General features: G+C 44.9%; 1 protein-coding gene across 1 annotated transcript in view; it reads left to right on the forward strand.

Moving 5' to 3' along the window:
* LOC147722438 (aromatic-L-amino-acid decarboxylase-like) overlaps positions 1-26,642 on the forward strand; it is a 1,636,613-nt gene that overhangs the window by 208,341 nt on the left and 1,401,630 nt on the right. Inside the window, exon 5 of the mRNA XM_086964961.1 lies at positions 18,231-18,374. Within this exon, the coding sequence (XP_086821087.1) occupies positions 18,231-18,374 (144 nt within the window). The remainder of the gene's footprint in view (positions 1-18,230; positions 18,375-26,642) is intronic.

Below are 26,642 nucleotides of genomic sequence, written 5' to 3' on the forward strand. Positions count from 1 at the left end.
CAAAATGGTTCGAACATGCAGAACATGCTCCTCAATATTCTTGGAAAAAATAAGAATAACATCTATATAGACGACTGCAAATCGATCCAAAAACTCCCGAAGGATATCATTTGCAAAGTGCTGAAAAGCCGCAGGAGCATTGCACAACCCAAAGGGCATCACCTGGTACTCAAAAAGCCCGAATCGGGTTCGAAACGCCGTTTTCCACTCATCCCCTTCTGCCATCCGAACCAGGTGGTAAGCACCCCTTAGATCTAATTTGGTGTAGACATGGGCCTCCTTCACCTGGTCTAAAAGTTCAGAGATGAGTGGCAACGGGTATCGATTTTTTCTAGTCACCAAGTTCAAGGCTCTGTAGTCTATGCAAGTCCTCAAGCTCTTGTCCTTCTTGGGAATAAAAAAAAGAGGGGAGGAAACTGGAGACTGAGAAGGTCTTATGAATCCGTTTGCCAAGTTCTTGTCAAGATATTCTTTCAAATGCTAATTTTCTGATTCTGAAAGAGAATAAATATGACTGCAAGGCAGTGATGCTCCAGGCTCCAATTCAATAGTGTAATCATACTCCCGATGGGGGGGAGCTTTTGCGCTTCTTGTTCATCAAAAACGGATTTCAAATCTTGGTACTGCGCAGGTACATCTGGAAGTTCCACCAAACAAATCATCTGAGGTTGATTAGCCAAACAATAAGATTCACTTGATTCCTTCTCCTGGGGAAGAGGAAGGAAACAATGTTCCAAACAATATTTAGAATTCAAATCTACAGTTCTCTTGGGCTAATCAATCTTCGGGTTGTGTTCGGTTAACCATTGCAAGCCCAAAATTAGCTGGAATTGAGGGGTGTCAATTAAACTGAAGCAAATGAAACTGCAATGTTTTCCAGGACCACAAACCAAAATTACTTCGGTATCAAATGCAATCGGACCGGAGGATAACGGAGTACCATCTACTGCTCGCACAGGCTCTGGTTTGACCTTTCTTACAAAATTAATTCCCAAACTTTTTGCAAATAAAATATCACAAAAATTTCCGGTGGCTCCAGAGTCAATCATTATTGCTACAGTTGCACGTTGATCTTTTCCAAAATGAATTTGACAGGAAAGAATGAGATGAGGAGCGGAGAACTGCATAGTATTGGACAAAGACTGTACAAGAGGAGTTGACTTAGGTTCTGCGTCCACCAGAGCAACTCCGTCTACTGGTCGAGCTTGTCTTTTACCCATGACGACGTCTTGGGTCTTCGAGGACAATCCTTGACAAAATGGCCTGAACCACCACAATACATACATAATTTCCCGACTCTTCTCTTTTCACATTCTTCCTTACTCAGTGGACCACGGACCGTTCCTATTTGCATTGGTTCTTCAACGGTAGCTTCTTCCTTAGGTTTTACTCCTTCAGAACGAATCCGATCAAACCTGGGGGGAATAGGTCGATTTTCCTTTCGTCGCTCTGAACACCTCTCAGATTGTCTCTGGTCAATCTGAAGAACCAGGCCGATCAATTCTGAAACATCTGTGCGTCTTTTGGGAATCTGAGATAGGCCATCCTTTAATTTGTCTATCAGACCTCTGTAGAAGATCGCCGCTCTTTTTTCTGATGGCCATTTCGTCTCCACAATAAGTTTGTTGAACTGTGCTAAGTACGCCACTAATTCGCGATTCCCATGTTTCAAATCAAGAAGCTCATTGTCTGTAGTTTGAGAGATTGCTCTCCGATCAAAAATTCGTAAAAATTCCGTCTTGCACTCTTCAAATTTGTATAACACGGGATCATTGGTAGACACCAGAGGTAAAGACCAAGCCGCGGCATCCCCACTCAGGTACGACAGCATGAACGCCACCTGGGATTGATCCTCCTTGAAAATTATAGGTTTGCAAAGGAAATGCAATGAACACTGCGTGACAAATACCTGTGCCTTATTTGGATCACCCATAAACCTTTCTGGTGGGGCTAGCGGGGTAGTAGGGGACATAGCATGCACCACCTGAGTAGTAAGCTCTGTGGAGGATGGAGAAGGATTAAAGGTTTGAGATTTTTGACCCCCAAAATCAAGTCTAGGGCTGACTGTGAGTTCATTTAAACGTTGACGAAGGAAACTAGTCTCTTGATTTGATTTCCTAACTTCTTCTCTGGTCTCTATCAACTGCTTCTGTAAGTCTTCCAAAATAGACCCCAGGGCCTTTACATCGAATCCTTCTGCCATGGCACCCAGGCGGAAAGCAACTGCTGGCACTTCAATCTGTCAGATAAGTACCTGGAATTTCCTGATATCCGCGGGAATGCCAGGCCGAAGATGATGCTAGCTCCCAACTCCCCCACACCACTGCGCCAGATTTCTCTTGCCTCAGTGATGCGGGGGAAAGGGGAAGTGGAAGAGAAAAACAGAGAGACTGCCCACACAGGAATCTTCACCTCGATAGTTCAGATGAGATGAATGTTCTTCCTACAAGATTTAACAAACATTACTAAGTTCATGCACATTTTAGTTTTACAATTATATCCAAACTCTCTCTCTCTCTCTTTCTTTACCTGACTTAGAGTGGGGGTTAGCCTCTATCTAGTAAGTCTCTAAAGGGAACTCTACTGCAATGAACAACAAGCCAAAGAGAATACTTTGTAGAATTGGAGTCAGAAGATAAAGGTGGTACACAAGAATATATGTATATATTGTTATCTACTTGAAGAAACTGTCTCTAGAAGAAGAGTTCACAGATGACTGTACTCCAACAATATTCCAATGGCAAATGACTAAATGTTCAGTTCCAAATGTGGCGCCTATTAACTTCTGCAGAGGGCGCTCTTGGTTGGCAAAGTAACTGCTCTAACTCCTTGAAAGTCTATACTGTTGAAGTTCATAATTGTGAATGACGTCTCTGGAAACTCATTTCGTCATGAGCGAAAACCTTCATGCCGGAGACTTTAATATGGGAGCTTACAGTCTTTCAACTGATTAGGAAAAAACTATAAACTAAGCTCTGCAATGAAAAGTCTCTGGACGCTATGTAGAAAATGAGACCAGAAACCCCCTATGCATTTCGTGTACAAAAACGAAGGAAAGGTCTCACCAATGTTCGGTGAATGCTGCCTCTTGAATATGGAGCCAGAAGGAAATGAGCTGTCACTGCTGCTGGGCTTCCGCTGAATGTCAATAAAACTTTGTCGAGACACTGCAGCTGAGAACACACAGGAAGGCTGAGGAGAAACACTGCGCAAGACTAATGCAGAGCCTCAGCTGCCACCTGTTCCGAGAGTCACAGCAGCGAGCTGACAAATACTTCCGTGAACTGAAGGCTAACGAGAGAAGCCGTCTCTGGAACTGGGTAGCAGGGAAACGAGATATGCCAGAAATTCAGCGGGTTTCAAGTTCTCTGGCCTCACGAGAAAAGGAGAGCGCGAACAAACATCCGCCTCCCGAAAATGAACGGTTGAAGTGCGACGTTTGGTAAACGCTCGCGCTTAACGTTCAGCTGTGCCAGAATTCTATGGGGCCACTAGAGCGCTAACCGCTAGAGCTAACTGCGGCAACAGGGAAGTGCCTGGCCTGACTCAAACGAAATTTAGAGACCAAAGCGCTCCAACTTGTTAAGGAGCTTGGAGTCCTTGCAAACAATGAAAACTTGTTTATGGGGGAAACTACCTGCGAATGCCCTGCCGAGAAGCCACTCCTGACACCCGCTATCCAATGCTTTCCCTACTGTTCCACTCACTGGAGTGGGAAAAGTAATTTTCACCTACCCGCTATCCAACACTTTCCATACTGTTGCACTCACTGGAATGGGAATAGTCATTTTTACCCACCCGCTATCCAACACTTTACCTACTGTTCCACTCACTGGAGTGTGAATAGTAATTTGTACCCACCCGCTATCCAACAAAATCTCAAGTTTTGCACTTGTTGGAGTGTGAATACTAGTTTTATTCCTTTAGCTATGCAATGTTTTTAATTATGTTATGTTTAATGTACTGTAAGTTATTAATTAACATAAAAAGTATTACTTTAATTATTTAAAATATTATATATTATTTATGTTTATATTTATATAATAGGTTTATTTATATAAATGTAAATATATTTTTAGAAATGTTTTAAATATTTTATAATTAGGATTAATAATTATTTTATGATATTAATAGGTAAATATATATGTTGAGAAAAAAAGTATGTTTTTTTACATTACATTTATTATTTTTACATTTTAAGCTATTTTACATTATTTTAACTATGTTTTATTTAAGTGTGTTTATTATTTAATTACTTTTATATTACCTTTTAATACATTAAAAACAATTGATATTTTAGTTAACTATATTTTAAACACCGATATTTTGTACTCAATATTTTAGTACTTACCTGTTTATAGATAAGGACTCGATATTCTGTCCCTCAATATTTTGCATTGATATTCTGGACAGTCGATATTCTGTCACTCGATATTTAGTCACTGATCCATGGGCCTGGTCAGCAAGAGACAATGCTGTGTCCACCTCCTGCCAGGAAGCTAGACCATAGAGGACAGTACTGGTTTTGCTGAGCACAGGCACTCTGCCTCCAGAGAGCAAAGGCTTTGGTGCTATTGAAAGTGAGGCCGAGACCCCTAAAACTTCAGATCCCTTTTGGACTTCAAGAGGAACCTCTGCCGATGGAAAAGAGCGAAAGACACTGAAGGAGGAGTACTGCCCCTTTGCTGTGTGCTATCTGGAGTTGGCCTGCAGTAGCTGTTTCTGCCAAGGAGAGGAACAGTGTGTGTATCCTGCTTGAGAAAGTATCTGTAAGGGTTTTGGAAGTACAGTGTGCCCCCTGTTCAAGGAGTTTCAGGAACAGAAAAAACTTCACCATCCTTCTGGGCACCATCTCTAGAACCTCTGGTTTTAGTCGCCGCAGAAGAAAAGAGCAACCGACTCTGTCACTGACTCTGTCTCTGGTTCAGTGTCCGGAAGGCATCGCAAAAGGCACCTACGCACTTTGCACCACAGCCTTGATCTTACTAATGCCGCTGGGTGACCATCACAAAGCCGTTGCTTGCACCACGTCCTGTAGGCACCGCACTCCGCACCCCCTCGCCTCACTCTGCCTGGACATCACCAACACTGTCGCTGCCTGACTCAAACACCGAACAGCTCCGTCACCTGCTTTGTGACCAGCCAGCACTGCATCGAGCACTGCCTCACTTTGCATCGCACGCCTTGGCCTCACTGACCGTCACCGATCCGCTGCCTGCACAGCACCATAAGAGCACTGCACCCAGCACTGTTCCACTTCACAGCAACCGCGACGGTTGCCCCAACCGGCCCATACTAACGTGTCAGCCGCTACGAGAAAGGTACTGTCTATGAGTCTTTTGACTCTTTATCTGGCCCGGACCGACGCGGTTGGCTTGAACTGTTAGACTTTGTTGTTTTCAGCATCGAGGTAGCCGCGGACAGAAATACCAACTCGGAAGAACTGAGTTTTGCAGCTACTTTTGCATTTTAAAGGTTATCTTGCAAAGTAATTATTTTTACAGTATTGTATGTTGGATTTTTTGTCCATTTGTAGGCATGCACAAATGCTTTACACACTGCCTCAGAGATAAGCCTGCTTTCACGTGCCAAGCTACCAAGGGGGTGAGCAGTTTTTTTTTAGAAGTGTATCCCCCTTACCCTGACTAGGAAGAAGGGTCCATACTTGCACAAAGGTGCAAACAATTGCCAACTAGAAGCCCCCTTTTCTAACAGAGGAATTGTGCAAACGACAATAACATGTGTGGAGCAAATCTATAAAGTGTTGCATGCTGATAATAATGCGAGCACTTGCAGCAGGTTTAGTGTAGTTTTGCAAGAATTGTGTGCAAAGCAGTGGTGTAACTTGAGAGGTCCCCCTACTGGGAGGAGAACAATCCGGTGCACAGCGTTAGGACCGTAGTCTTATTCCATGAGCCAATTAATCAAAAGTCTGCATATGTGTTTTAACACTTTTAATCTTCAGTTAGTGAATATTCCTGCATATTCAACAGTGTTGTGGTTGTATAAGCCACTGCAAAGTCTATAATTCAAACATTGTAATCCTTAACACAAGATCCCGATGCATTTCGGGCGAAAGCCCTTTCTCAAGGGAATGCTCTACAAGAAAAAACAAATGTAACCAGAATGAATGTTGTGAAATCAAAGTAAATGCGCGATCGAATTCACTCATACATTAGCCGGCTCTTAAGTGGCTAAAGAGAGGGTGACGCAAACTAAAACTGAAACCGTGTAGTGAATTGCAACACACCATGCGGCGGTATCTGAGGAAGTGGGACCAAGAATCCAAAGAAAAAACGGAGTCAACGTGTGACGACAAGCAAACAGTGATAAAAAATGAGGCGTTTAGAGCCGTTTCAAGCTCGTGCTAAAGTAAAGAGACACGCGAGCGTTCCACAGTGCCATGGAAAGTGCTCCCGCTATTACTCACGTGAAGAGGTTTCCCGGGTGCCTCGCGGCATGCCAGAATGTAGATACAGTGACGGGAGGGTCTAACGCGGGTATACAAACATTACAGAAAACAAACAAGGGACTCAGTGTGGAGAATTAGTAAACAGTGAAAAGAGACCAAAACGTAAAAGACAAGCTACTGGTAAATGAGTGGAAAAAAATCGCCATATTGAAAGAGACAAAAATAGTGCATGAGGGTGATTAGAAGGGTGATATATGCATATAAAGACAAAACATAATCATAGGTAACAGAGAAATTCCATTCGATCGTTCAGCCCGTTGGGCGCCATCGTGGATAGGAAACGGATCCAAAAGTTCTCGCGTTTCAGTAAAGTGTTCTTGTTGTTGTGGGTTACTGGTACTTGTTCCAAAATCTGGAATTTGAGTTGGGCTACGGTATGTCTGGATTCAGCAAAGTGGGAGGCTACGGTGGATTTTAGATTGTTGGTACGGATGTTACTTTTGTGTTCTAAAATCCGAGTGCGGATTTTTCTTTCAGTGTGCCCCACATAACATTTGCCGCACGGACACTTCAGGAGGTAAATGACGTTGTTCGAGTTGCATGTAGCATTCACTTTAAGTTTGAAGGAAAGCCCTTTCATAGGGTGGCTGATGACATTGCCAGTGATACAGTTGTTACAGTTGGAACAGTTATAACAAGGTCTGAGTCCTTTGTATACCATCTGTGTATCATCCTTGTTGGGTTTCGAAAGGATTTCTTTAAGATTCCTGCCCCGTGTGAATGCGAAGATGGGAGGTCTGTTGAACAAGCCCCTTAAATCAGGTTCCAGGGTGAGGATGGACCAGTGTTTTCTGATGATGGCCTGAAAACGGTTAGATGTTTTGGATTATTTGGATACAACAACCAAACGTTCTGTTTTGTCTTTTGGTTTTGGTTGCAACAAGGCAGACCTGCTTTTTTTATCACATCTTGCCATGGCGAGATCCAATATGGGTGTAGGATATCCTCTTGCTTTTAGTCTGTCAAGGGTATTTTTCATTTGTATCTTGCATTCATCTTTGTTAGAAACTATGCGTTTTATCCGCAGGAGTTGTGCATATGGTAAATTATTCTTGAGGTTGGGACGATGGAAGCTGCTGTAATGCAGAGTGGAGTTTCTGTCTGTGGGCTTCCTATATACAGTGGTGGACCAATCTCCTCATTCCACTCATTTACCAGTAGCTTGTCTTTTACGTTTTGGTCTCTTTTCACTGTTTACTAATTCTCCACACTGAGTCCCTTGTTTGTTTTCTGTAATGTTTGTATACCCGCGTTAGACCCTCCCGTCACTGTATCTACATTCTGGCATGCCGCGAGGCACCCGGGAAACCTCTTCACGTGAGTAATAGCGGGAGCACTTTCCATGGCACTGTGGCACGCTCGCGTGTCTCTTTACTTTAACACGAGCTTGAAACGGCTCTAAACGCCTCATTTTTTATCACTGTTTGCTTGTCGTCACACGTTGACTCCGTTTTTTCTTTGGATTCTTGGTCCCACTTCCTCAGATACCGCCGCATGGTGTGTTGCAATTCACTACACGGTTTCAGTTTTAGTTTGCGTCACCCTCTCTTTAGCCACTTAAGAGCCGGCTAATGTATGAGTGAATTCGATCGCGCATTTACTTTGATTTCACAACATTCATTCTGGTTACATTTGTTTTTTCTTGTAGAGCATTCCCTTGAGAAAGGGCTTTCGCCCGAAATGCATCGGGATCTTGTGTTAAGGATTACAATGTTTGAATTATAGACTTTGCAGTGGCTTATACAACCACAACACTGTTGAATATGCAGGAATATTCACTAACTGAAGATTAAAAGTGTTAAAACACATATGCAGACTTTTGATTAATTGGCTCATGGAATAAGACTACGGTCCTAACGCTGTGCACCGGATTGTTCTCCTCCCAGTAGGGGGACCTCTCAAGTTACTAGCCTCGTGCTCACACTGTTGGGTCAGACAGTGCATCATCCGATTGCACGCCACAATCCATTACCTATATTCAAAGCTGTTTATCTACGCTGTGCGAGATCCCACTCATCAAAGCAGTGGTGTCTCAGGTGGAACATGTACTCAATATACACTGTCAAGTGATGTTAGACCTGGCATCATTGGTGTGGGTCTCCCTTCCTCTCTCCTCTTCCTATGTTTTATATTGGCTGGATTTGATGCTCCCTGTGTAAATATGACTGTATGAATTAGGCTAACCATAATACTTAGATCTGTGTAGCTTATTCTAATAACGAGTTACCCTCCATTTCACGGATACTACTGTGAAATGCTCCGTTCTCGAAGGCCAGTATAGGCAAGTTGAGGATTACCTTCTATAATCCTATCTGACCCCAGGAACCTGATAAGAACTTCAAGTTTAATATGTTTAACGTCAGGACCTCGAGATACAAATTTTAGTAAGGACCATTTATAGATCTCATGTTTGGAAATGCCTCTTCTGAAATGCGGTACTTGATTGACTAAGCTTTACTGTAGACTTCGTTAGTATGTGTATTGGCCTTCTGGATTTGGAGCAGCAGGGCCAGCTGGGTCAGACCTGGCTGGAGAGAGAGATTGGTATTACGTGCATGGGGAGGGATGACTCTTTGTTCTGAGCAAGGCCATGCCTGGCAAGGTGAATGATGGCACCACTTCGCACGTGGCTCTTATAGCACACCCCCTCATTCTAAATGGGCAGGATGTTGCCTCATAGGCCAAATGCTCCCCTACCACACCAAACTGGTTCTGACTAAACTTTAGAGAACATAGACTTTTTAGGTATAAAACGCTTAGCTGGTACTTTGTTTGGTGTGTTCCTTCTGGAGATCAAGATAAAACTCTATCTGAGTGACAGAGGAAAGGACTTTGAAAACTTTCACCAAACTTGCTGAAGAAACTACCCGAGGGCCTGAACTGAGAGCGCCTCCTGCTGAAGTCTCAGGGACATTAGACTTCAGCCCCGTCAGCCGTCGGAATTCCTGTGTGGGGAATTCTGCTTGCAGGTGAGGTCTCCGTTGAGTAAACCAGTGCCTCTGGTTTAACTGTGAGTAACGCTGAATTTGAACCACTGCAACTTAGCTGAATCTGTGTGGGCCTCTACAGCTAAGAGAGAGCTGCCGCACCTGAGAGCCTGCCTGAATTGGAACCTTTGCCACTTCGAAGAATCTGTGCGGGACGCTACAGCTAAGAGAGAGCTGCCACCACTGAGAGGACGCCTTAATTTGAACCTCTGCAACTTTGCTGAATCTGTGTGGGCCTCTGCAGCAAAGAGAGAGCTGCCGCCGCTGAGAGCCCACCTGAATTTGAACTGAGGGCCCCGCACCTTTGCCAACTTTGCATCACCCTTTGTCCTGTGGGCCACCGCAGCTAAGAGAGAGCTGCTGCCGCTGAGTGCCCGCACTGTTGCCAACTTGGTATTATCATGATCTGTCCTGTAGGCCGCCGTATCTAAGAGAGAGCTGCTGCCGATGAGTGCCCACACTTTTGCCGACTTTGTATCATTGTGATTTGTCCTGTGGGCCGCCGCAGCTGAGAGAAAGCTGATGCCTCTGAGTGCCTGCACCCTTGCTAAATTTGCCTCATAGAGTTTTGTCCTGTGGTCCGTCACAGCTAATAGAGAGCAACTGCCACTGAGTGCCCGCAGCTTGTTCCGCATTGTCAAGGATTGCCGCTATCATCTTGTAGGCCACCACAGCAAAGAGAGAGCTGCTGTCGCTGTGAGCCCACCACCAGCTGCAAAACGCGAGTCATTGCCCCCACCAGCCCGGGCCTCCGCTGCTGCGTGCTGCTGCGTGCTGCTGCCACTGAGAGCCCGCCTGTCCCCGAGTGCCCCAATGATTGTGGGTGCACGCTGCGGGCCCCTGTAACCAAGACTTGTGGTCACTGGGAGTCCGCCTGTCACCGTCTTTGCTTTTTCGAGAAGCTGCATGCTGTGTCCCTAGTCTACTCCCTCCAGGTGGGAGATTTCAACATGTTCTGCTAGCTGGGAGCAGAATTTACTTCTGTATCCCTGCACATACTCCTGCAGGCAGGGAAAAAAGTACACACTGCAGTGAAAACGCATAGATGGCTGCTCACACTGGGCAAAAGCAATACCGGCTCCCGCACAATGTGGGGAGCCAGCTGGAGTCAAGGGGCCTTCCCCATGCCCCCCAGAGTGTGGTTTATAGGTGTCTCGGGTGGACACTGGAGCACCCAACTAATAAAAAGAAAGACCCTCGGGGATGGGGTCTCCTGGGCCCAAGAAGGTTCAGAAGGGGCACGTGGCCCCTGCCCCTTTTAAATAAGATACAGCCCTGGGGAAGTAGGATCCATGGGGTCCATGGGGCCTTATTGGGCTTGGAGAGTCGAGCCACATGGCCCCACCCCCTTTTTTTGTTGAATTTAGCCCCAGGGGGTGGGGTTTCCAGGCCTAATGATGCTCGGGAAAGGGGGTTCCTGCAGCCCTCTCTCGATTTTGAATTGAATTTGGCCCCGGATGATGGGGCCCCAACACCTTATGGGACGATCTGGGAAGGTGCCCCGAATCGTCAGAAAAAGTGAAAACATGGGCATCATTCTAGACACCAATCTCTCATTCGATGCCCAAGCCAGTAAGCTGGCATCATCACTTTGGTACATCCTAAAAATGATCAAAAAAATCCTACCTTACCTACCACATGACTCGCGCAAGACAGTGGTGACAGCATTGGCCTTGTCCAGACTGGACTACGGGAACGGCCTATACGCCAGAGCCAGGAAGAAAATCCTACTCAAACTTCAACGCCTGCAGAATGCAGCAGCCAGGCTGATACTCGGAATACCAAAGTTTGAAACAATTAGCCACAAACTAAAAAATCTGCACTGGCTACCAATTACAAAAAGGATACAATTTAAATCACTATGCCTAGCATACAAAGCAATCAACGGAACTGGATCACAATTTCTAAAAACCCATTTAAAACAATATGAGCCAAATAGCCTTCTCAGATCCAGCCAAATGAAAATCATCAGGGTCCCGAGATTCAAGAGAGCTAACTGGGGCAGAAGAAGCTTCCTGGTACACACAGCAAGAATCTGGAACTAACTACCGCTAGACATAAAAATCAGCCCATCCTTGAAATCCTTTAGAAAGGAAGTTAAAACCTGGCTTTTCTCTGCACAGCTCTAATCAACATCTTCAAGAGCCAGTAGTACATCTCAGCGCCAAGACACCCTTGGGCATTCGCGCGCTCTACAAATAGATAAATCAAATCAAATCAAATTATGAGGCTCAGGGAGGGAGGAGGGAGCCCCACGCCCCCTCCCCTTTTGTATTAAATTTGGCCCTGGGAGGATGGGGTGCCCGGGGCCAAATGAGGTGCAAAGAAGGGGACTGCGTGCCCCCTCCCTTTTATCTAAGTGTTGTTTGATGGGTGCCCTGGATGGGCACCAGGGCACCCACCTATAATTTAGAGAGACCCTGGGGATGATTTCACAGGTTCTGCAATAGGGTTGGGGAGGAGGGCCTCCCCTTTTTAATGGAATTCGACCCAGGGAATGGTGGATGAGGTCCCCAGGATCCGGAGGCCACAGGGCCTGGCTTGCGGCCCTACAGTCTACCTCTTGCATGCACGGCCAAAGGCGGTTTGCAGTGTTGGGTTGTTTGCCTCTGTGTGACTTGGCCACAGGCCCTCCTCTCATTGTGCATAACTGAAAGCAGTTTGCACCATGAGCTTGGCTGTCTGCAGAGGGGTTGACCCGTGGCCAACCTTGTAGCATGGGATTAACTGCTACGGGGGTTTGGAAGCAGGCCAAACCCTGCAGACAACCCGCTTTGGCCATGCTTGGCAGAGATTTAGCTTGACGTATTGTTAAAAAAAAAAAGAATTATGTTAAAAATAACTAGAAATTTACTTAAAAGGCTAAAGTAACATTATAGTTAGGTGAAATGTTCAGCATCAATGCAACATTTTAAACTAAAATTAAAGACAGAAATTCACACGTTTGAGTTATAGTTATCTCAAATAACTAGAATTTGAATTTGTGCCCTAAGGTAACTACATCTTGCCATGAAACCCCAGTTCTAACCCCAGTTTAACCACTTCACGCCTGCAGGGAACCCAGTTCAGGAGGTTCAGGGCAATCAGAAGTTCACCACAGGGAGTGCGGATTGCCCCAATAATAGTCCTGGAGACAGCGGAGCGCAGGTTCCACACCAGTTTGTAGCCTGGTTCCTCCACAGTTCTGTTCTGAAAAAATGGGACACCTTGAGCAATTCAGACCATGACCCCTCTTGCAAACGCGGAGTATCCAGAGCCAAACTCCAGGCCACTCCAGCGTCTGGACACTTTATCTAATTCTGTGGTGCTAAGGTGCATCTCCTGCAGACATGCTATGAGGATGTGTCTCCAGCTGAAGTATGCGTATACCTTGTGAAGTCGTACAGGCACTGCTATACCCCTGATGTTTCATGTCAGAGGGTTGTACGTGAAGCTTGTTTCCGGTCCAGGGAAGGCATGGCTTGGCAGTTCGAGCTGGACTGTTCCCATGAGGCACAGGGTCAGACTGATTTGCATATGGCCATGTCTGAACTCGGGTGGTGTGGAGTGTGGAGTGCAAAAGAACGATGGATTTAGGCCCAGATCTCTGTACTGGGGTGAATGTATGACATTGTTCTGCATTCTGTCCATCAACTGTGGTTTTTGCATTTGTCAACCCGAGTGGGATGGGTATGCTCAAACGTGAGTCCCATGCCCTCCACACCACTGGATTCAAGCAAGCCGGGCTGAAGACGGCTGGAATGCCAGAAACCGGTCCTCGGAAGCATGTTTCCGGTCCAGGGAACGCATGGCTTGGCAGTTCGGGCTGGACTGTTCCCATGAGGCACAGGGTCAGACTGATTTGCATATGGCCATGTCTGAACTGGGGTGGTGTGGAGTGCACAAAAACGATGGATTTAGGCCCAGATCTCTGTACTGGGGTGAATGTATGACATTGTTCTGCATTCTGTCCATCAACTGTGGTTTTTGCCCTTTCCCTGGCAGGTACCTGGTGCACAACAGGTCGCATAGGCCCCGGCCTTGAACTCAGTCATTGTCACGTTCTCCGGAATACGTTATTGCCTTTTTGAGTCCCTACTAGTTTATGTGCATTGTAGCTTGTTGAAGCGCCTTGAGAGTCTTGAGTTGAACGTTAGATAAAGATATTATTTTTCTATACCTACTCGAGTTGTGTCCTTTTGTGGTGTCATTACTGCCTTATTGTGCATGGTCATAAATTCTTCACACGCTGCCTCTGAGGTAGACCTAACTGCTCGTGCTACGTTACCACAGGGTTGCGCAAGGGTTGTCAAATTGGGTAGCCCACTTGCCCTGACTTAGGAAGAAAGGTCCCTATTTGGACATTGGCGCCAGCCATTGCCAACTAGAGACCCCCATTTGTAACAAGTGAAAATTTATATTTAATAAATATCCGCATGATGGTAAACTGCATAAATGAGTAATTGTGCCTAAATTACACATGATGCATGTGAGTATGGCACAATATTCTCTTCACCAATTGCTTGCTCCTGGTTTGATTTGGCATTAGGATTCCATGCCATTTTTAGTTTAAACCTAGGATTGATCGGGCTGTCAATTCCCAGTTATACGATCTTTGCATATTTTATCAGAGAGGTTTGATCTGCACGACACAAGAAATTTTTTGGCAAGGCAGTCACCTCAACTTTTTCTATGCAAAAGTTAACTGTTTCTGCTGTTTTGTGCTGTTTTGCGCCATTTGTCCAAGCTTCAAGGTGCAATTGTCTGTACTGGGATATAGTAAATTTGGGTCATGAAGCCTTAGTGCACTAAAGCTGAATCATGGACAATGAAAGTATAATGCCCTCAAAACACTTAGGGAACTTGCAAATTGAAAGAGGAACCATCAATAGTACATCAAAAATATGATCTTGGTTAACCATTGGACTACTTGATGAGCTTAAGTTGTGTTTCTGACCCGGGTGTAGCAAGAAGACGGCGATATTACAAAGAGTGGTGACATGCTGAAAATATTGGATCTTGGAACTGTTGCGTTCGAACAAAACTTTTGGATTCGTCCCAGTCAAGCATGACCAGATAGCCCCAGTTGGAGCTATAGATTTCTAAGTACTGCATCTTGATTAAATCTTACAAAATTCATATCTTGACTTGTATATGTTGTATTTTCGTTATTTTGGTCTAGTTTTACTCAGAAAAAGATTGGCTATCTGTTCTAAACTGGTGTGGAATACTTTTGTGGTGTTTTGTGTGTGTGTGTGTGTGCACACATATTTTACACAATGCCTCTTTAGTTTAGCCTGGCTGCTCTGAGCCAAGTAACCAGAGGGTGGACACAGGTAAACTTATTGTCTGTGCTGCATTTATCCTCACTAGACTGGTGGTCCTTACTGCCAGCTAGAAACCTCATTTCTAACATTGTATACCATTTTCTGTTTATAATGTTTGTGGAACATCATACCTTCATATTAAGTGACCTTCTAGCCTTGTGGTCCTGGTAGGTGCAATAGAAAACTGCAAAAATCCCTAAATCGCAGAGATAATATGCAATTGATATGTTCTAGTCCAGTTAATGCAAGATCCCTTATGCATCTATAAATCGATGAACCATAGACTCTGTGCCAGTTTTCGACACAAGGAAGACTGGCACATAACTTTCTGTTGAACTCAACCAATTTATTCGGCTCCTACTCGCTACTCATTGCAACCACACGGTCTTTGTCATGGCCTTCTACAAAATCAATGTGCCCAATCACCATTTAAAACAAAATCAAATCATAAATAAAGAAGATACTTTTGCATGATTGTCCAGAATGCTGTAAATCAGTGCACAAAGCCTTTTTAGTTTAAAACAACATCCAAATCATATTATGTCGCATAACCTGTATTTTCCTGCACATTGGCTGTAATATTGAAGAGAACTCACTTTAAATTAAAAACAAAATGAGTTTTTCGTTAATGGGGAAAATGCTGTCCACGCATGAGAAATATTGCTCTGATGCGAGACAACGTTATTTTGGGTTGCACTCTGAGTGTTTAACCATATTGCACTCAATTACGAATATAAGGGCCATTTTATCAAGAACGGCGATATCATTATCGCCGTTTTAGCGGTCGGAAACTGCCATTAAACCAGCGATAATGGGCTTGATATTATGCCCTTGAGAATTCCAATAGAAGCCCAGGTTTGATGTTCTTCACACCAGAACCTGGGCTTCTATTGTAATTCTCAAGGGCATGTTATCAAGCCCCTTATCACCCCTTTATCAGCAGTTTCCTTCCCCTAAATCAGCGATAACGTTATCGCCGTTCTTGATAATATGGCCCACATGTTTTCCCAATTAACAGAAAAGAAAATGCGCTCTTCGTAAACAAGGGAAGTGCTTTCTGTTATTGCATGGTATTGCATTAATGCACGCAGGCGTGATTGCGGGTTATGCTACTTTTTTTGACACACCCTTATCAGCAGCAGACAGTTTCTCCAACTGGGTCAAGTCTGCAGTAGACTTGCTGGCACCGGAAAAAAGCGTTACCAGCAAGCGCACAAAGAAATCTGAACCCTAGTTCTGTGATGCCTTGCGCAAACAGAAGCAGATCTGTGAAAAAACCGAGCGGCGCTGGAGAAGAACCTACACTATAGCCGAAAAAGAAATATATTCCCATTCATTGAACACTTATAAAAAGATGATAATGGACAAGAAAAGTAAATACTTCTCAGAAAAAATACAACAAGCAGGCAACTCCAGTAAAGAACTATTTTCAGCACTGAAAAAACTTGTTAAACTTCCAGAACCACAAAAAAAAGACACTAGGGCAGCATTCTGCAATCAACTCGCAGGCTACTTTAAGGACAAAGTGCTCACCATTTTCAAATCCCTCACATACTGGGATGACGACACGACAGCCACTCCCGCTACAAACATCCCATGTCCCATCAGTGTCCTAGACTCCTTTGATCCACCTAGCATTGAACTAATAACACAAACTTTCAAATCCATAAAATCTGGAGCACCCTTGGACCCTTGCGCACCCATGATATTCCACATGGCACCAGACATAATCAGGGAACAACTTAGTACACTCTACAAAGAAGTTGTAACATCAGGTGTCTTTCCAGGCACCTGGAAAACAGTGTTAATTTTGCCTCTACTAATAAAAACGAATTCAGATCCCACTGATCACAATAATTACAGACGTATAGGCAAGATTCCTTTCCCGGCCAAAGCACTGGAAAAAATCCTCAACTCCAAACTAACGACCTTCATCTCCTCGGCAGACCTACTGGATCCCTTCCAGTACGGTTTCTGACAAGGGCACAGCAGAGAAACTGCCTTGATTAAGGCAGCAGAGGAGATCCAGACAATACTGGAGACGGGAGCCAGGGCCGCCTTAATCCTGTTGGATCTGTCGGCGGCTTTTGACACCGTGAACCATGACATACTAATCAAGCGGATCGAAGAAGCAGGAGTCAAGAACACTGCCCTAAAACTGGTCAAATCCTATCTGAACAGCAGATATCAATACGCTCAGGTTGGCAACTCCCGCTCAGACCAGTTTACTCTCCCATGTGGAGTGCCGCAGGGCTCCTCGCTGAGCCCCACCCTGCTCAATCTTTACGTGACTCCTCTGGCCAACATCATCCGGAAATATGGATTCACAATAATATCTTATGTGGATAACACCCAAATTGTGGTGTCAATTTCAAGCAGCCCTGAAGACACTGCAGATAGCTTTAAACAATGTATGTACCACGTAAACCAATGTATGCGGTTGAACTGTTTGAAGCTTAATGGCACAAAAACAGAGGTCCTCCTATTCGGATCAGATACCTCTTTTTGGTCTCAAAACTGGTGGCCCCCCAGTATGGACGTGTACCCCACCCCAGTTCAAAAAGTGAGGAATTTGGGCATCATCTTTGATGACAAAATGTCCTTTCAACATAAGGTCAACAAAGTTGTATCAATGACATTCCTGACTTTAAAATCGATCCGTAAAATATGCACTTTCATTCCCCCTGAAGCAGTAAAAACTCTAGTCACAGTCCTAGCCCTGGCCAGACTGGACTATGGAAATGCCCTATACTTAGGCATCCAAAAACAACACATGGCCAAGCTCCAGGGAACACAAAACGCAGCCCCCAGAGCAATATTGAACATCCCCAAATGTCAGTCCATATCAGAAGGCCTTAAGAAACCCCACTGGCTCCCCATGAAAAAGAGAATAGATTTTAAGGCCCACTGTCTAGCATACAAGGCATTACATGGAAATGGACCAACATTCCTGAAACAACATCTCACCTGGTACCATCCTCCAAGACACCTTCGCTCAGCACAGAGCAAACTTCTCCGGACTCTAAAATTTAGAAAAGTCAACTGGGGTGGAAGAAGCTTTATCCTGGGCACAGTAAAACTATGGAACTCGCTCCCAGTAAACATCAAAAGCTGTACAACGCTACTCGGATTTAGAAAGGTTATAAAGACATGGCTTTTCTCAAATTAATTTAACTTAAATTATCCACAACTGGAACTCAGGCTCTTTTCTCCGCTATGAGCACTTAGACAGCTACGGGCATTCGACCGCTATATAAATCTCTCTCACAATCACTATCACAATCAGATTCCGTTTACAAGCCCATGATCAAGCACTTGTCATAAGGTTAAACATATATGCGAAAGCTGAAGTTCTATATATATGAGGTTCCAGGATATTTATCTCTATTATTTTATTGTACACCATTTGTTATTCATTTAAGAAATACAATAACATATTTAAATATAGGTTTATCTTTGTTGCAGGCCCACTTGTCGGTGGAGAGGGCTGGTTTGATTGCTGGTGTGAAAATGAGGACGATCCCTTCTGATGAAAAGTTTGCAGCCCGTGGACCAGCCCTGAAAAAAGCTCTGGAAGAAGACAAAGCTGCTGGCCTAGTTCCATTCTTTGTGAGTGTATTTAAGTATTTCCACCCAAAAATATTTTTCTTATGATTTCAATCAATCAATCAGTCATATCATTTGTAAAGCGCACTACTCACCCGTGAGGGTCTCAAGGCTGGGGTGGGGAATGCTCCACTGCTCGAAAAGCCAAGTCTTGAGGAGTTTTCTGAAGGTCAGCAGGTCTTGGATCTGGCTTAGGTGGATGGAGAGGGTTTTCCAGGTCTTGGCTGCGAGGGTGGAGAACAATCTGCCGCCGAAGGTCGCTCTTCAGAGGCGGGGGACTGTGGCGAGGGCGGAGTCGGCAAGCAAAGCTGGTGGGTGGGGGTGTAGACGCTGAGTCATCTGTTGAGGTACGTTGGTCCGGTGTTGTGAGTGCCTTGTGTGCGTGGTTGAAGAGCTTGAAGGGTATCCTCTTGTTGACTGGGAGCGAGTGCAGGTCTCTCAGGTGGGGTGTGATGTGGCTGCGGCGAGGGGTGTTTTGGATCAGGCGTGCAGAGGCATTCTGAATGTGTTGGAGCCGTCTCAGGAGTTTGGCCGAGGCTCCTGCGTTGAGGGCGTTTCCGTAGTCCAACCTGCTGCTGACGAGGGTCTGGGTGACCGTTCTTCTGGTTTCAGTGGGGATCCACTTGTAGATCCTGCGGAGCATGCAGAGGGTGTTGAAGCAGGAGCAGGAGACAACGTCAACCTTCTTAGTCATGGAGAGGGTGGAGTCGAGGATGACCTTTAGGTTGCGTGCATGGTCGGAGGGTGTTGGAGCGGTTCCCAGTGCGGTCGGCCACCAGGAGTCGTCCCAAGCCGAAGGGGTGGATTCGAGGATGAGGACCTCCGTCTTGTCCGAGTTCAGCTATAGTCGGCTGTTCCTCATCCATTCAGCAACGGCCTTCATTCCTTTGTGAAGGTTGGTTTTGGCGGTGTGGGGGTCCTTGGTGAGGGAGAGGATCAGCTGGGTGTCATTGGCGTAGGAGATGATGTTCAGGTTGTGCCGATGGGTGACGTCGGCGAGCGGTGCCAAGTAGATGTTAAACAGAGTTAGGCTGAGGGATGAGCCTTGGGGTATGCCGCAGATGATCTTGGTAGCTTCGGAGCAGAAGGAGGGAAGGCGGATGCTCTGTGTTCTGCCAGAGAGGAAGGAGGTGGTCCAGTCCAGGCCCTTCTCTTGGATCCCGGCGGTGTGGAAGCGTGTTCGTAGTGTGTGGTGGCAGACCGTGTCGAAGGCGGCTGACAGGTCCAGGAGGACGAGGGCCGCCATTTCTCCGTTGTCCTGCAGGGACTTGATGTCATCGGTGGCGGCAATGAGGGCAGTCTCTGTGCTGTGGTTGCTGCAGAACCCGGACTGGGAATGGTCCAGGATGTTGTTCTCCTCGAGGTAGCGGGTCAGTTGTTCTTTGACGGTCTTCTCGGTGACCTTTGCCGGGAACGGGAGCAGGGAGATGGGCAGGAAGTTCTTGAGGTTCTTGAGGTCCTTGGGGTCCGCCTTGAGTTTCTTGAGTAAGGCATTGATCTTGGCGTGCTTCCAGCTCTCCGGGAAGGTTGCTGTCTCAAAGGAGGTGGTAATGACATTTCGGAGATGGGGTGCAATGGATGTGCTGGCTTTGTTGAAGACGTGGTGTAGGCATGGGTCTGATGGAGATCCGGAGTGGATGGTGTTCATGATTTTGATGGTGTCGTCGTCGTTGATGTTGGTCCAGCGGTGCAGGCGGTTGGCGTAGATGGTGGTCTTGGGGGCGGAGATCTCAGTGGTTGTCGGAGCGGTCGTGGCGTTGAAACTGTTGTGGATGTCTGCAATCTTGTGGTGGAAGAAGGTGGCCAGTGAGTCGCACAGGTCTTGTGAGGGTGCAATGTCGTTGGTGTTGGAGCTGAGGTTGGAGAGTTCCTTCACGATGTTGAAGAGCTGTTTTGCGCATTGTTGTCTAGGTGGTTTTTGAAGGAGGCCCTTTTGACGGATCTGATGAGGTGATGGTGTCTGCAGGTGGCGTTCTTGTGGGCTGCATGGCTGTCTGGTGCTCATTCACAGAGCCAGATCTTCTCCAGTTTTCAGCAGGTGTGCTTGGAGGCCCGGAGGTCTTCAGTGAACCAGTTGGCTTTCTTGTTGGTGTGACTGTTGGAGGGTTTCTTGATCGGGGCGAGAGTGCTGGCGCAGTCATTGATCCACTGTCTGAGGTTGCGGGCGGCACTGTCGGTGGGGTCGGTGGGTGGGCTCTGAGCGATGGTGGTGGTTAGCTGGTCTTCGGTGACTTTGCTCCAGCAGCGGCGAGGTATCTGTTGGGTGCAGTGGTGTGTGGTGGGTTTCTTGAAGGTGAAGTGGATGCAGCGATGGTCAGTCCAGTGGAGTTCGGTGGTGTGGTTGAAGGAGACGTGGGGGCTTGCGGAGAAGATGGAGTCAAGCGTGTGACCTGCAGAGTGGGTGGGTGTTGTGACGAGTTGTCGGAGCCCAAGGTTGGCTAGGTTGGCGGTCAGGGTGGTGGAGTTGGTGTCGTTGTTATTCTCCAGGTGGAAGTTCAGGTCCCTGAGGAGGATGTAGTCCTTGGAGGCGAGGGCATGCGTGCTGACGAAGTCGGCGATGGAGTCACTGAACAGTGGTCGGGGTCCAGGGGAGTCTGTAGATGAGGGTTCCTCTGAGGGTGGTGTTGGGGTTGGTGTAGATCTGGAAATGCAGGTGTTCGGTGGTGCTGCGGGTGTCGTCGGTATTGGTCGAGACTCAGAGTGTTCCTGTGGGTATTCCTACTCCTGCTCTGTTGGTGCGGTCCCTGTGAGTGATCTTATAGCCTTATGGGACGGCTATGGCTATGTCGGGTGCCGAGGCGGGGTTCAGCCAGGTCTCCGCCAGGAAGGGGATGTCTGAGGAGGTTGAGTCGAGTAGGTCCCAGAGTTCAACGGCGTGTATGCGGGCGGGGCGGGTGTTGAGAAGGATGCATCTGAGGTGACTGGGTTCTTTCCTGGTCGGCAGCATGGTGAGGTGGATGCTTGTGAAGCTGCAGTTCCGGCAGGTGAATAGTCCGTGGGTGCGCTTTGGGGCAGCCAGGAAGCAGGTGTGTGATTGTCCGGTGTTGAGTGCGTGGAGGGTTCTGGCATTGCAGCGGGATCGGGCATCGTTGTAATCACTGGGTCCAGGGGGCCAGGCGCTGAGCGCCGTCCAGGCGCGGACGGACGCAGACGGGCTTGCTTCAGGCACGCCTTTGGCGGGCCAGCGGCACAGCCCCTGCCCGGCCACCATATGACGGGATGTGGGAGGGAGGGGCAGAATATGCAAACACAACAGGTGATGGACCGAATGTGGATCAATGTCACACACTCACCCCAGTCCAAAGATCTGGGCCCAAATCCATCGTTATTTTGCACTCCACACCACCCTGGGTTAGACAATGGCGATATGCAAATCAGCTCTGACCCTGTGGGAGGGAGGGGCAGCTGAGAGGCTGGAGCGGGGTGGCGAATGGGATTGCAGGGGGGCGGGGATGCAGCGGTGGGAAAAACAGGCGGGGCCGCGAGAGAACCGGGCACAGGAAGGAAAAACAAGTTTAGGCAAGAAAACACGTACAGGCACAAAGGATTAAAAACAAGTCTGGGCAAGAAAGCAAGTAAAGGCACAGGGGAATAAAAACAAGTCTGGGCAAAAAAGCAAGTTAGGCACAGGGGAAAAAAACAAATCTGGGCAAGAAAGCAAGTACAGGCACAAGGGAATAAAAACAAGTCTGGGCAAGAAACCAAGTTAGGCACAGGGGGAAAAAACAAGTCTGGGCAAAAAAGCAAGTTAGGTACAGGGGAAAAAAACAAGTCTGGGCAATAAAGCAAGTACAGGCACAGGGGAAAAAACAAGTCTGGGCATGAAAGCAAGTTAGGCACAGCAGAAAAATACAAGATTAGGCAAAAACAATGCAGGCAGAGCCGTGCAGCAGCGTGGGGAGCGACCTGCCTGTTAGTGATTTGAACCTGTGGTGAACCCGGCATTGCTCCAGAAGTTCCAAAGCCCTACAGTGGATGTGGGGTATATGTTCCCTGGTGAAAATAACCTGGAGAGTTCACTGTACCCATTAAGGGTTGGTAATCCCTTAAACAACAAAAAAAACGACAACTATGCTTTTAGGCGTGGCAGGGCAGCTAAAGGGCCTGCTTTTAACACTGGTTGAACCCACCCAAAAGCCATCCACAAATGTTGTTTAATGCTTGGTGAATTTGATGCAGGTAATTTTGGTACAGGTCCCCACTACAGGCCAAGCTCAGCAGTCAATCCTCATATTAAGACACCGTCATTGGCTCAGTTTTCATGAACTATCAGCCTGTACTTAAGTTCCATTTTGCTCACTGACCTTTCACTGAGATTCCAACACTTTTATAAATTATTGGTTTTTCAGTATAATATATAAATAAATAAATATATATATATAATATATATATATATATATATATATATTCACTGAAAAAACCATAGGTTATAGACCATATATAGTTAGGAATTAGCATTTACAAAACCTTGAAAATTCACTGAAAAAACCATAGGTTATAGACCATATATAGTTAGGAATTCGCATTTACAAAACCTTATTTTACTCACACAAAACCATTGAAATTCCATATATAGTTAGTTGCACTAACTATATATCGCGCACCCGCAATCCACTGCTGATGATGTCACATATTACATCATTCATGACATGGTCAGTGACATCACTGATGACATCACTGATGACATCTCAAATGACATCACTGATGACATCTCAAATGACATCACTGATGACATCACTGATGACATCTCATTTGACATTACTGATCACATCACTGATGATATCATTCATGTGATAATACGATGAACCTCTTCAGACTCTAATATAACCTTAGATACAATCAGTGTAAACAGACACTCACAGACTGTCACTCATCCCTGGAGTTACTCACACACCTAGTCAGTCATGCAAAGAATCAATCACACCTCCATTTCCTCAACTATACAGTTATACAAACTTTACTTATTCAAACATATACTAACACATATTTACTCTCTTATACAATCCCTGATACAAGTTCACAATGATCCATACAGCCACTCACACATTCACTGGCTCTTATGCACAGTTATTTATATATGTCAACTCTCACATGTACTGTGTTTTACATATGTACTTACTTTGACATGTAGCACTGAGATATCCATTCACTCACCAATACACTCATGCACACAGTCAACCGCCCATACAGCTGTTTCCACATGCACTTTTGAAACCATACATCTAGTGAATCAACTGCTCACACATCTATGCACAGAGTCATACACCTCCCAGCGACCCACACACACACTCAGTCTCCCATACAAATACTTGGGCAACCAATCAATAACCCATATAGTTACTCATATAGCTACTTATCAACACATGCAACAGTTTACAGAACAACAGACATAATGATGCACAAATTAAGACAGTTTAGTCACTAACCCATGCACTCAGTGAGACACATTTAATCACTCACTCATACAGTCAGTCATGCACCTACTAAATCCTTCATCCAGACACTTATACATCCACTCATTCTTCAATATGTAAGACATATTTTAACTTTACAGAAACATACAGTCACTGGATGTTGTCATCAGTGATGTCATCAGTGATGTCATTTGAGATGTCATCAGTGATGTCATCAGTGATGTCACTGACCATGTCATGAATGATGTAATATGTGACATCATCAGCAGTGGATTGCGGGTGCGCGATATATAGTTAGTGCAACTAACTATATATGGAATTTCAATGGTTTTGTGTGAGTAAAATAAGGTTTTGTAAATGCGAATTCCTAACTATATATGGTCTATAACCTATGGTTTTTTCAGTGAATTTTCAAGGTTTTGTAAATGCTAATTCCTAACTATATATGGTCTATAACCTATGGTTTTTTCAGTGAATTTTCAAGGTTTTGTAAATGCTAATTCCTAACTATATATGGTCTATAGCCTATGGTTTTTTTCAGTGAATATATATATATATACATACATATATAAACATATATCATCTGTATATCTATATAAATACAAACCTAAATGCATGCATACATATACTTATATGCATACAGATGCATGTTATTTACATGAAAGTTGAAAAAACACTAATAAAAGCAAAGCTAAAAAGCCACCTCATTACAAACAGAATGGCTTTAACTTAAACGAGGGCGAGATCTATTGCATTTTCAATGCTTGTTTACTTTGGTTCCATCAAGAAGGCATTCAGATGTGTCACACATTTGCCATAAATTCTGAATGTTAGCACTCTAGTTGCACATTAGATCACTGTAGTAAAGCTACTGCTCACCATCGACGTCTGCTGCTGGTTTTCAAAGTGCATGTTTCAGTCTGCATGTCAGAATTTTTTTAATGAAATAGAAGAGGATTTGAGAAGTCACTCAAAATGATCCCTAATTTTTCTTTCTGAAGCACTAATCATACTTTCTTTGGCAAAATTAACCCCCTCATGTTGTTCCTTTTTAAATTGAGTGTTTTCAGACTTACCACTTCATTCCAATCAAGATGGCTTCTGGTGTGCCATACTTTTGTCATAAGTAAGACTGTTAGCGCTCTAGTTGTTCTTTAGAACACTCTGGGACATTCTGTAATTGGGCTATACTTGGGGTACATCTGGGTGATATTTGGGCTACATTTAGGCTCTTTTGTCTCTGGTGGCCATCTTGGGAGACTGTATGTCAGAATTTTTTAATGAAATTGAAGAGGGTTTGAGAAGTCACTCAAAATGTGCCCTAATTTTTCTTTCTGCAGCACTAATCATAATTCATATGGCAAAATATACCCCCTCATTTTGTTCCTTTTTAAATTAAATGTTTTAAGAGTTACCACTTTATTCCAATCAAGATGGCTTCAGGTGTGCCATACCTTTGTAATAAGTAGGACTGTTAGCGCTCTAGTTGTTCTTTAGAACACTCTGGGACATTCTGTCATTGGGCTATACTTGGGCTACATCTGGGTGATATTTGGGCTACATTTGGGCTCTTTTGTCTCTGGTGGCCATTTTGGGAGACTGCATGTCAGAATTTTTTAATGAAATAGAAGAGGATTTGAAAAGTCACTCAAAATGTGCCCTAATTTTTCTTTCTGCAGCACTAATAATACCTTCTATTGCATAACATACCCCCTCATTTTGTTCCTTTTTAAATTAAATGTTTTAAGAGTTACCACTTTATTCCCATCACGATGGCTCCAGGTGTGCTATACCTTTGTAATAAGTAGGACTGTTAGCGCTCTAGTTGTTCTTTAGAACACTCTGGGACATTCTGTCATTGGGCTATACTTGGGCTACATCTGGGTGATATTTGGGCTACATTTGGGCTCTTTTGTCTCTGGTGGCCATTTTGGGAGACTGCATGTCAGAATGTTTTAATGAAATAGAAAAGGATTTGAGAAGTCACTCAAAATGTGCCCTAATTTTTCATTCTGCAGCACTAATCATACTTTCTATGGCAAAATATTCCCCCTCATGTTGTTTCTTTTTAAATTAAATGTTTTAAGAGTTACCACTTTATTCCAATCAAGATGGCTTCAGGTGTGCCATACCTTTGTAATAAGTAGGACTGTTAGCGCTCTAGTTGTTCTTTAGAACACTCTGGGACATTCTGTCATTGGGCTATACTTGGGCTACATCTGGGTGATATTTGGGCTACATTTGGGCTCTTTTGTCTCTGGTGGCCATTTTGGGAGACTGCATGTCAGAATGTTTTAATTAAATAGAAAAGGATTTGTGAAGTCACTCAAAATGTGCCCTAATTTTTCATTCTGCAGCACTAATCATACTTTCTATGGCAAAATATACCCCCTCATGTTGTTTCTTTTTAAATTAAATGTTTTAAGAGTTACCACTTTATTCCAATCAAGATGGCTTCAGGTGTGCCATACCTTTGTAATAAGTAGGACTGTTAGCGCTCTAGTTGTTCTTTAGAACACTCTAGGAGGCTGCAGTAGAACACAAAGGAATCAACTGACAGTCTCTGTCCTTGTTGGATGTACATGTTTACTGAGAATGTCAGACTTCATTTTCACATGACTGAGAAAGATAATGTGAATTTACAGAAAATATGCTTTCAGTTTAGCTTATAGATCCCCTTCCAAACCACTGTGGGAAAATCATGAGATATTAGTTTTCTTTCAAACAATATTCATGATATCACAGCAGAAGGTTTTTTCACATGGTAAAATCACCTTAGAACCCACCACAATTCCTAAAACGAGTATGGTACCATCAACAAATGATTTATAATGTAACTAAAGTCCTAAAACCCTCT

The sequence above is a fragment of the Lissotriton vulgaris genome, chromosome 4_1, assembly GCF_964263255.1.
Source record: "Lissotriton vulgaris chromosome 4_1, aLisVul1.2, whole genome shotgun sequence".
NCBI classification, from domain to species: Eukaryota; Metazoa; Chordata; class Amphibia; order Caudata; family Salamandridae; genus Lissotriton; species Lissotriton vulgaris.